The sequence below is a fragment of the Aquarana catesbeiana genome, linkage group LG03 (genome assembly GCF_042186555.1).
Source record: "Aquarana catesbeiana isolate 2022-GZ linkage group LG03, ASM4218655v1, whole genome shotgun sequence".
NCBI lineage: Eukaryota > Metazoa > Chordata > Amphibia > Anura > Ranidae > Aquarana > Aquarana catesbeiana.
In genome coordinates this window covers 269427919-269440503 of record NC_133326.1, presented here as the reverse complement: position 1 = coordinate 269440503, position 12585 = coordinate 269427919, and the positions used below count along the sequence as shown (strand labels likewise).

General features: G+C 38.9%; 1 protein-coding gene across 1 annotated transcript in view; it reads right to left on the bottom strand.

Annotated features, from left to right (window-relative positions):
• PTPRR (protein tyrosine phosphatase receptor type R) overlaps window positions 1-12585 on the bottom strand; it is a 283853-nt gene that overhangs the window by 177096 nt on the left and 94172 nt on the right. The window contains exon 3 of the mRNA XM_073620043.1: window positions 3567-3680. Coding sequence (XP_073476144.1) covers window positions 3567-3680 — 114 coding nt within the window. The remainder of the gene's footprint in view (window positions 1-3566; window positions 3681-12585) is intronic.

The window sequence follows — 12585 nt, the reverse complement described above, 5'->3', positions numbered from 1 at the left end:
TGATAATTCTTTAACAGTATATACAAAGGTAATGCATTGTAGGCCAAAAAATAGAATCTTTCTCCCTCCATGCTGATCTGAGGAAAGACATGATGGGAATCTCTTTACCTACCTAATTTAATACCTTGTATATCACTAGGTGCACACTATACGATTGACTATCTTGTAAAACGAGGAGGACCGCCCTGTGACATTACATGGGTGACAATGACCATTTGTAGGAGGACCATTCAATGTGTTTCTATTTTGATGTTGTTGACTATTAACTGTGGGTGTTCTTGTTGAAACTTTTCCTGAAGAAGAGGGTTATCTGCTGCGAAACGCAAACTGCGTTGAAATTTCAGCAAATCACTGTGCTCCACCATAGGGGAGCAGAGCCACCAAGAACCTGTATTCAAGGAGTACTAGATGGTTTTAGTTATGTTCATTATTTATTATGTGCAGTTTTTGTGTGTTTTTATGTTTTTTGATATGTATATATAATAAATATTTTTTTTATAAAAATTGGATACCGTTATAGTCCTTATATTTAGTTTGTTAGGGTCCATTATTTTGTAGGCCAAAAATAGAGGATACATTAGACCAGACTGCCTGAATTGTTCTTGGGTAACATATTTGCTTATCATGGAGGAGGAAGGGAAAGCTGAAAAAGGTATCAGACAGCTGGTAAAGGTGGGGGGCAATAAACAGGCAGTTAGGATCCAGACACTCTATATGATATATAATGTTTGCTCCCTATGGAACGTCCTGTATGAACACACTTGAGTAGATATAGCCATCCTCAGTTGATGATCTCAGAAAAGACATGTAAGTATTAGAAATATGGTTATGTTGAATTGCACATTACAGACTATTACACAGCTCGCATGTGCACATTGGCAGTGATGCAGGAATTTTTAGATAAAGTGGATGAGTGCTCTTCCACACATACTAGGGTTGATTTACTGAAGGCAAACAGACTGTGCACTTTGCAAGTGCAGTTGCCCCAGAGCTTAGTAAATGAGGAGGATCTCTGCTGACTTCCATCATTCAAGCATATGCAAGCAAAAATGCTGTTTTTTTTATTTTCCTTGCTTGTGATTGGGTATTCTTTGCAAGGTGAAGCTTCACTTTATTTACTAAGCTCTGGAGTAATTGCACTTGCAAGGTGCAGTCTATTTGTCCTTAGTAAATCCAACCAACAGCATGTTGTATGCAAGTAGGCATGTTCTTTATTTTTTTTTTTTTTTATATTATAATGTGATGCAGGAAGTTTGGAGTTTAAGTGATACCCTTTATTGACAAACGTAAGTTATTAAAGATGCAAGCTTTCAGGATAATGAGAATAAAAAGTTCTTCAGAAGAATGGGTCTTTGTTATCTTGATATAATATCTATATTGCCTAACTTAAAGTGTTACCGTATTTATCGGCGTATAACACGCACTTTTTTCCCCTTAAAATCAGGGGAAAGTCGCAGGTGCGTGTTATACGCCGATCCCGAACTGCACAACTCAAAAATCGCCGACCGCGATTTGAAAATGGCGCCGCCGGCGCCGAAATACACAGAGCCGGTCCTCGGCTCTTTCCGGCGGCTCTCGTTCATTTTCGACTCCACTTGTAGTCCCGAGCGGAGCTATCCGAATCTACTCGGCTAGGTTCGGATAGCTCCGCTCGGGACTACGAGTGGAGCCGAAAGTGAAAGAGAGCCGCCGGAAAGAGCCGAGGACCGGCTCTGTGTATTTCGGCGCCGGCGGCGCCATTTTCAAATCGCGGTCGGCGATTTTGAAGACAGGGGATCGAAGGCTGCACTGGGCAAGGCTGCACTGGGGGAGGCTGCACTGGGGAAGGCTGCACTGACATGGCTGCACTGACAAGGCTGCACTGACAAGGCTGCAATGATGGGCATTTAAATGTAAGTTTTTTTCCCTTCAACTTCCCTCCTAAAAGTTTTTTTACCTTAAAATTCCCTCCTAAATTGGGGTGCGTGTTATACGCCGGTGCGTGTTATACGCCGATAAATACGGTACTTAACCCAGGACCCTGCATTCACTATAACTGGTCTCCCCACAGTACTCAGAACATGGAAATGCAATTATTTTAGTAAGTACAAACTGCTAAATGCCTTTTCTCATCAACAGTATATAGCGGTCTTGTGACTTATATCATTGTCTGGCAAAGCACTGGTTAAAGCTTGTTGGAGGAGTTTTCATTCTCCTCTGACTGCCGTGTGAGGCTGCATGACCCCTGACCCTCTGTCTGGACAGTGCTGATTGGCCCTGCACTGATCACGTGCACCTTCCCCCAAAAAAAGGAATCTCTAGCAATACACATCAAATTGAGCATGTACAGAGTGTCTCCAAGGCTCTGTACTATCAGCAGATGGATTGGGGACAGTAAAAGAAGAGGAGGATCAGAGAAGACAGGATCAAACAGCCTTTTTACACAATGCAAAGGATTAACCCATTAGGTTCCAAAGTGGGTATAATAAGAATGCTTTACTGCGTATACAGACTGATTTTACTGTTGTGGGTTTATTAATAATAACATAAGTGGGCAGTAAAATGTATCACTTAAACCCTAAACTGTCCAAACAATTAATGTGGTGAATAAAAATTATAATGTTACTATGATCTTTGTAAAGTACACCTGGTGAATAGGTGTTGACATAAAACCACTGCAAAGGAAACAAGCTGTTCTATGTAGTAATTTATGCTGTTGCTGGTAATTTATTATAAGTAATGAAATAGCGGAGGCTTACATACTGTTTTATACTTAAAGCGGAGTTCCACCCAAATTTTTAACAATATCTGTATGTATTCTCTTCCTTGCCTAGATGCTGACATGCCGTTTAAAAAAATTTAAATCGCCGTAATTACCTTTTATTTTTCTATTCTTCTTTGCACTTCCTGGTTCTCCTCCCGTGGGAGTAGGCGTGTTTCTAGCCTCTCCCAGACTCCGCACAGAATCTTGGGAGCTAGTCTCAGGCTTCCCAGGATGCCACTGAGCATGTGCAGGAACGAGCGGTGAATGCTAGGAGCACAGCATTCACCACATCCAGGAAATAAATGCTTGTGGGCTTCAAATGCCCACAATGAAGATGGAAACCGCCTGCAGTGAATAATATAAGTTATTCTTTCCGACGAAATCTGACACAGGCGGACATATTACACGCAATATGTGAGTATGTAATGCTGAGAAGAAAAGTTTGTGAATGAACTAAAAAAAAAAAAAACGATAGATAGGTGGACCCCCGCTTTAATAAGTTTGATTTAGCACTAAAAACAATTTTCACCGTAATCCGGGTTCATTTTAAATAGCTAATCAAGTTTAAAGAAAATGACTAGTTTCTAAATTCCCCCGAACAGGTGAAAGTTACTACTTCATGACATAAAACCCAAAAAGAGCCAAGGGATTCCAGTAGTCATACATCACTGAAAAAATAATTAAAAGCCATACAGAACACTTGTAGATAATTAATTACAACAGGCTAAAAAAGAAGGATGTGCAAATTGTAAAACACATTTATTCTGAACAGAAAGCAACTAACGACTAATACACCTACGACTACAGCGATCAGTCCACTTACATTGAGCCGATTGATGTGTACTTGCTGTGGCATCAAGCCTAAAGCTGCAGCAACTCCCTGACGAAACTTCCGGAGCAATGTTGTGTTCAGCTTGTTTACATCCATTTTCAACATCTGAAAAACAAAACAAATCCCTTGGTGAAACATTCAGTTCTTTAGACACAACTATACTGTTTATGATCTGTGTTTCCATTTCCTATCCTCAAAACAGCTCTATTGATTCCGTATCTATTTACATATTTCATGCAGGATCAGTCACCATGGTAGCCATATGCAATCTCTTCCTCCCATCGGCCTTTAGGAACTCAATGCCAACAACCAATCTGCTGTTTTAGAAATCCTTCTTCTATTTAATGAATGTTCACACAAGTCATGGTATTCTAGAATTCAGATCATCAGTTACGGTGGAAGAGCTAGTCACCATGTTTACTCTAGTAGTACCATTCATACCTGTATACTTCTGTACTTACCTGGTGGCCTTGTAAACAACACTGAGTTCAACATTGTAATAAACAATAGTTGAAGGAAACAGAAATGCTTTCTTAATATATATTGAATATAGCTGTATAGATAATATGATGGAAGAATGTACAATAAATGAATAATGTCTAACAGTATAAATTCTGGTGGAACTTATCTGACCCTTATAGGACATCATTCTGTACTTTTTTTTTTTTCTTCTCCTTGGTATAGGGAATATGTTTATTGAAATAGAATGCCCAAACTGGGCTGGAATGGGTCAATAGGTGGGTGAGAAAGGGGGTGGGAGGGAAAGAGAGCACAAAATAGGATATGATGGGTAGAATCAGTTGGGTAGCCATAGGGACCCCCCTGGTACTTCCCTCTTAATAGAAAAATAGTTTGCACACTTTTTGGTTAGTTCTGTTATAGTGGCTTTTCCTTTGGGGGTTTAATCCCCCCCCCTTTTTTGGGGGGAGGGGGAGTATGAAGGGTCTGTATAGAGAGATCAGGTGGACTTTATACCGGCGTCGGGAGGAAGACAGGAAAAGGTATGCATGTTTAAAAGTGTAGGGTTTGTACCAGCTTTCCATGTAATGAAAGCTAGCAATTATACAACCTGAAAACCTTTATCATTTTCCTTCCACTTCACAATTATGTGCCACTTTGTGTTGGTCTATCAATAAAATCCCAATAAAAAATACATTTACATTTTTGGTTGTAAAATGTCAAAATGTGGAAAATTTCAAGGGGTATGAATAGTTTTTCAAGGCACTGTATGCATATGGTGGGGTATGGAGCCCCTCTGGACTTTTTAATGTTTTTTCTGATGCTTATTTTAGGAATACTACCTGCGTTTTTGTGTGTTTTTGATTGTTTTTGATTGTATTGTTATGTTTTTTTTCTAAATGTAATAAAAAGAATGTAAAACAACACTGCATTCCACATTGTAATAAAAATAGATGAAGGAAGCAGAAATTCTTTCGTTCTATATATTGAATATAGCTGTATAGATAACATGATGGAAGAATGTACAATAACTGAATAACGTCTGACAGTATAAATTCTGGTTGAACTTTTCTGACCCTTACAGGACATCTGTACTGAGCCCAAATGAAGCTGTCATTACTGACCTGCCCTGAGAATTCTAGCTGCCTGGTTGCCATGCAAAAGCACTGGCTTCACCTTTTTGCATCAGTCTAGAACAAATGTATCACATTTCTGACATGTCTCTGAAATGCTTCTAACATATTCAGAAGATTAGCAATGGCATCCTTTATGTTCCTCCTTTTAACTATACTTTTTACTTGTAGGGATTAATATACTTAGCATGGATCAACTGGAACTCAGTGTAGGTGAGTGGAGAGGAACATTATTTTCTTATTTTGGTTGGGTATACAGTGGTACTAAAACTAGAACTATAGGCAAAACTTTTATTTTTATTTTTTTGGATAGAGTAAGGAAGGGTATAACCCCTGTCAGACTTGTTTTCGCCATCTGTGCCCCATTGTGGAGGTTTCCCTTCACTTCCTGTCCCATAGCCAAACAGGAAGTGGAAAGAAATCCCTGCAAATCAAGGGAATTCCTTGCAGATCCCCAGATTTTTTTTTCTATGCTAATGAAATAACATTTTTTTTTTTAACAGTACAGGTTTATACTTAAACAATATATGCCATGGTTTCATCAAAACATGACCTATTAGTGGCACTTCAAGAAATATTTAGGAGGAACTTAGTAATTTGCTTAGTTTCAATTGCATGTGAACAGATGTTTGGTGTAAAAGTGCTACTCTATATTGTGGATGAGTACAGTACAGTACCAAGCATATGCAATTAATGCAGTAAAAACACAAAAACAGCAACATTTTCGTTTTAGGTAGATCAGTCAATCTCAACCATGGTTCCTACAGAGTTTTCTAGGGGCTCTCTCAGCTGTGCCTGACTAACGTCCTATCTGATGGTGCCTGCTTAGTTATGGGTCCAACACCACTTACAAGAGCCATCAGCAAATCAATAATCTTTTTGGCTTGTCTTCGTCTCAATGGCTACCCAAATAAGGGTTATTTTTCCCAGTGACCTCTGATAAATTAATTTTATCAGGAGTTCCCTGAGACCTGAATATTATTTTAAGAATTGTTTGGGGGTAAAAAGATTGAGAAAAGCTAAAGTATATGCACCATGTTGTCTAGTTTAGGTAGGTAAAGTGAAATTCCAGTGTAAACTTGTTTTATTTTTGATAATTGGGAGGGTTTTAATTTATGTCAGGTACTGCTGTCAGCCTCTCCCCTGGCAAAATTTCCCAACTATTGTTGTCACAGGGAGGAAAGTGTGGGCAAATCCTTCTATTGTCTATCTGTTACAGCAGATGAGGAATCATGTGTAATGCAAACACCTCTTTCAGTAAGCACTAGTGAGGGTTGGAAGTGAGGTAAAATCTCTTCAACAAGGGCACAGACAGCAATAGGTGAAGGTCCATTTTAACTGCAGCATAAGGTTAACATACGTCTGCCTATGAGTCACACGATGGCTACTTTAGGTTCAACTATTGTAAAATCAATACACTCAAAATGATTCATAAAGCACTCTATATACTGTAAATTGACTAGCAATATACTCCAGGAAAAGATCAGTGACATGCACCACCCATGGCTATACAGATTAGGTATACATTTTATTATATATATATATATATATATATATATATATATATATATATATATATTACTGTATCCAAGGTAGCTTCCATAAATGTTTCTATCACATCACATTTACCTGCGCAACATGGCACTAGCATCTTAAGAAAGCGTGGCTAAAAAAGAAACAACTACCTTATGTATACTTATTCTGAAAGAGGAGATCTTACCTGTCATTTGATCCTAAACCCTATGTTCAATGTAACATTAACTCAGAGAAAACAATAAATCAATGCAGAGAAGTCTTTCTGTACTCATACCTTGCTGCTTGCTCTTCTGAGGTCTCTTCTTCAGTGTTCTGTACACCTGCCTCTTAAAGGATGATGACATTGTCTATAAATTGTCTCTCTCATTAGTCTTACAATTTCCAGAGAGCCACTGGCGTATTTTTTTCTCTCTTTCATTTTCAAACCAGAGGAAGCTTGTATGTTATACTATATTGCTCTCTAAAACCACAATTTTAAATATATTTGTTTAATCTGAATTAAAATAATTCTGTATTTGCATCCTTTTTTTTTAATATGCCAGACCCAGTTTAGTTAAGGGCATTTATATAGCTGAACTGTATTACTAAAATGAAGGGGGTATTATTAAAAAGTGTCATGCCAGCCTTTGTTTGGTTCAGTGCTCCAGTTGGAGTGTATCGAAAGCCAATTTTTCTTTTTTTTTTGGTCAGCGTTAGAAAACCTGTCAGGTTTTTATTTGTGTCTGTTTCACTGCTAGGTAGATGCCACTTTATTTTTATATCCCCACAAAACACAGAGAGCAAAATATAGGCTGTAAGGGTCCATTCACACTAAGTGTGGTAAGACTGCGCTGGGCAGCTCTTTACAGCTCATTCCCATTGCTAGACAAAGCAATGTTTGTCTCCTGCAAGGCCAGTTCACACCAATGTATTGCAGTGGTGTGTGCTGAAAAAAAATACAGCATGAAGTACTTTTTTGGGTACAGCACCCTGCGATGCAATCCACCACCTCACATGGTGTTGCGGCCAATAGAACTTAATAAGATGTCACATTGTGACATTTCAATAAAGTATCCTTAAAAAAGAAGTAAACAGTGCAATGCATCGTTGCCCGCACCACTGTCACCCTACTGCAAACCAGTGGCCGCGTTCTAGCACAGCTGATGTGAACGGGCCCTAATGGTTTTTAACCATCCCCTACTCCATCAAAAGAATTGGATATCCTTTATTGGGATGCACTTTATAGGGTATTTTAACAAAATATTTTACCTACTTAACCCAAAGGCAAGAATACTCACCTACAGTATGCTCCAACAGACCCACACTGAGGAGGTCCCAGGTCTTTGGCCATCTTGATTGGCCTTTGCAGGGTGATATCACTCCTGTGCATGAGTGGGAGTCATTCATCCCAACACGCTGGTACCGTGCCAGAAATTAAAAAAAAAATGCACATATGCAACTCTGTGTACATTCTTTGGAGGATTGTGAACATTTTTTTTTATTGCAGAGGAGACATTGTAATAAAGAGCCTGCCTGTTAATGTTTTTTTTATTTATATATATTTTTTTAACTTTAGTTCTACTTTAAGGTCTGTATATTGAACATATGTCCAATGGGTTAGCATTCCCTGTTTCAGTAACTTGCTTCAATTTATTCTGTTCTTTTCATGTATGTATGTAGAGAACATGGAAATGGAAGCATGGCAGCTGGGATGGGAGCTGTTTGCAGTGAGATGGCAGGTCCCTTGTCAACGCAAGTTGGCTCCCCAGGGTAAGATGGCAGATTCTTTATTACAGGTTGCTTCCTTTGCTTGGAATTTATTTAGGCTCTCCCTTATTATGGTGAGGTGTGTTCATGATGTACACAGAGTATTTGCGTATATATCAGATAAAAATAAAGTGAATAAAGTCTTTTACTCTATACAAAGATATGTATAGTGTATGTACATGCAGTATCTCATAAAAGTGAGTACAACCCTCACATTTTTGTAAATATTTTATTACAGTATATCTTTTCATGTGACAACACTGAAGAAATGACACTTTGCTACAATGTGAAGTAGCAAGTGTACAGCTTGTATAATAGTGTAAATTTGCTGTCCTCTCAAAATAACTCAACACACAGCCATTAATGTCTAAACCACTTGCAACAAATGTGAGTACACCCCTAAGTGAAAATGTCCAAATTGGGCCCAATTACCCATTTTCCCTCGCCGGTGTCATGTGACTCATTAGTGTTATGAGGTCTCAGGTGTGAATGGGGAGCAGGTACTGTATGTCTCTATACATGGGGTAAGAGCTTAGCATTGGTGCATATGACAAAGTGTCCTACTGTGTACAATGCTGGTTGGGTGATTTTTGTATCTGTACCTGTTGCGTGCTGTTTTACATTTATGTTAGAATTAAAGCGTAATTCTAGCCTAAATTTTGTTTTGGGATTTTGGATAGGGATGTGAAGAGATACAACTACCATCAAGTTTTCATTGCAGCCAAAATAAGTCCCATCAACAGTGTCTTTCTGAATTTCCCCTCCTGCCCTATATACATGAACCTGAAGTCTCCAGCCATGTTGAATGCTCCGATTTATAGAGAATTCTGCCCTTCTAGGGGAAATAGGGCAGCTGGATCATGCCTGCTTGATAAGTGTAATGTTCAATTGTGGTATTTTATGTGCTTGGCTTTTTAAAACAAGGAGACATGCTTGGTGCCTGAAGACTGTATGATATATATGTAGCAAAACAAAAACGGCTACAGACCCACTGATAATCAATAGCTTCAAAATTACGACTGCACCCACCCTGTGAGGGTGCCACTAATGTTACAGTAAGGTTAATGGTTAAATGCAGGACACAATCTACACAGATTTTTGAAATGCGTTATCTTGGCAGCTTGTTACAGTACGTTACAGTAAAGTTAACAGTTACAGTAAATCCAGGACACAATCTATTTATTTTTCAACAAGACATAAAAAGGAATCAATTCCTTGTAAAAGATTGATGCATTTCAGCCTCTTGTGGGGGCCTTAGTCATAATAAAATAACATACAATGACCCACGGCTGCAACAAACAAAAAAGAGGCAGGGCAATCCAAAAGACAATTGAATCCATGCATTTGTTAATTACAAGTCATGCCATTCTTTTGGTAGAACCACACACCAATATAGAAATCCCAAAAAATGCAAAATGTGTACCCAAAAAAGAAATGGAGAAGAGAAAATGGTGGGGGGGGGGAGAACACATATAAAAAAGATAAAAGACTGCAAAAAGGGTGGTGCATCAATTGGAATGCAGATCCAGGTCCACAAGAGGCTGAAACACCTCAATCCTTTACAAGGAATTGATTCTTTGTATGTCTTGTTAGAGAAATAAAATGATTCCTTTGTATCCAATATGCGTTGGTGCTGAATTCTCACTTCTTCACTGAACTAAGAGCAAGTACCACGTGAGTCTGGGCACAGGTTTCTGGATCTCATCCTATTCATATGGGATTTTAGAGGTAGCAGCACCTTTGCCTTTTATCAGGACACAATCTATGCAGAGGTTAGAAATAAGTTTTCTTTGCAGCTTGGTGTTTTGAAATGAAATGTAGCAGGACGTGAAACCTTCACAATTTTGGCCTTCAGTTTTAGTGAAAAAACATAGGAATAGCAGGATTTAAGCAACAGTTTATGGAATGTGTGAACATCTATGTTTTTATACTGTCCAAACTACCACATTTTGAAGAAAAACAGCTCATGCACAACCCATAAAGCCTCTGGATGTCACTCTTAAATACTTCTCTAGCCAACAATGTACATGTTTGAATTTTTATCTATCTAAAGCTGGATATACCCTAGTAGATTTTCGAATGAACGCTCGTACGGCTTGAGGACTGTCGTACAAAATGTCATTGGCTTGCTTATAACATTTCATTTTAGAGTAAATGGACATTGCTGAAATAAAACGACACACACTGTTAGAAATGTGTTCATTAAAGATGTTATATTGTTATATTGTGCTCCTTTGAATTTTCTTGTCACTGCGGTTGAAAGCAAATGTTGATTTGTCCCAACTAATGATTTGAAAATTGAAGAAACGTTCTTAAAATGAAAAACATTCACAAAAAAATCTACTAGTATACAGCCTGCTTTAGGCTAGCTATAAACAGCGCATCTTCATTGGAGTAAAAGGCTGAGATATAACTGCCTGCCTACTGATTTCTTTCCTTTACTTATAGATTTTCTTGCAAGTTGAAAAAACTCTATAATTAGTTGCCAAATCTTAGGTTAGCCTTTATAAAGCCTGATCTATACCTAACATTAGATTGAATCATCAGGTCAGTGGTAGAATCAGACCATTTATTGCCATACCTAGCTGACCTTACCCACTTAGCATACCTTTAGACTCATGTGATAAAGTTAAAATGTTTCAGTGTGTATATTGCCAACTCACCCCCCCCCCCCCCCCCATATACTGACCTGAGCCGGATCGCCATCCAGCGATGTGCCCATATAAAGCAGGCTTTGCTGAGAGCACCGAGTGCCATTGGCTACCCCTGTTGTCAGTCAAATCATATGAAGAGGGAGCCGGGGGGGGGGGGGGGTGTTGGGCAAACCTCACAAGACACAGACAGGAAGGCTGCTAGAAGCTGATAAAAGCTGCAAAACACGCTAGTGCTTGAGCATTAAAGTGGATGTAAACCTCACATTTTTTTTTATATCATACTGTAGAGTATAAGATTTCCTATCATTTGAGCCCAGTCTTGCCACAAAGAGTTAATCCATCTCTGAGCAATCCTCTTTTATTGTTTAGTGAGAAAAATCTTGACAAATTGAGAAAAACTTTGTCAAATACTCTCCCTTTCTGTATGTGACAGGTGATTTACATCTCGTGCACCAGCCTAAGAGACAGGCAGTATTTTTTAATTCCCTCCCACTCCTTTCTTCAGCAGCTCTGCAAGGACTGGCTGTTCAACACCTCAGCATGATTTGGCATGCTGAAGTCATGTGGTTACTTTCCTGTCTTTTCACTGGATGTTAGAGATCATAGCAGAAGTTCAGTGTAAGAAATACACAGGAGAAAATGCATATTGACAAGGGGAGTGTAGAGGTGGGCGGGGAGTCTACTGACATCACGACTCCACCCACCGAGCTCCAGACAACAGACCCACCCACAGAATCTGCAGTTTTTTGGGTCTAATAACAGACAGAGGGGAGACATTTGACAGGTAAAGATGCATGCAGGAGGCATGTATATTCTTATAGATAACCCCTATGGCAGTAGTTTAGAAAGGATGACATTGGGTTTACATCCACTTTAATCCATTTCAATGGCCAGAATAAATGATTTATTCTGGCCAATGAAAGGATTTAACACCCAAGAGCCTGACGTCTGTAAAAGCTTGTAAAATCTTGTAAAAGCTTTAGACGCTTTTACAATTGTCAGGCATTTTTTCTGCAAAAAACGCTGCTGTCTTCTAGGAGAGTTAAATAAACGTCCTGTGTGCATGGGATCTTATCCAGAAATACACCATTTTTTAGCAGCCACCTAATGATAGTGTAAATTCCTGCCAGCAAGTGAAATGCTTTGATTCTTAATAATTTCCAATGGTTATTAAATATGTCCACACTCATAGCATCCTTAGCACCCCAAAGGCTGTTGGAAAAGAACAACAGCATGTAATGTAAAGTTGTAAATAAACTGACAATACTGTATGCATTATACCTATCTATGCAGCAGGTGGCGCTGTAGTATTATAGTGCATAGTTAACCACTTCAATACCAGGCACTTAGACACCTTCCCGCCCAGACCAATTTTCAGCTTTCAGCGCTGTCGCAATTTGAATGACGATTGCGCGGTCATGCTACACTGTACCCAAACAAATTTTTTATCATTTTGTTCCCACAAATAGAGCTTTCTTTTGG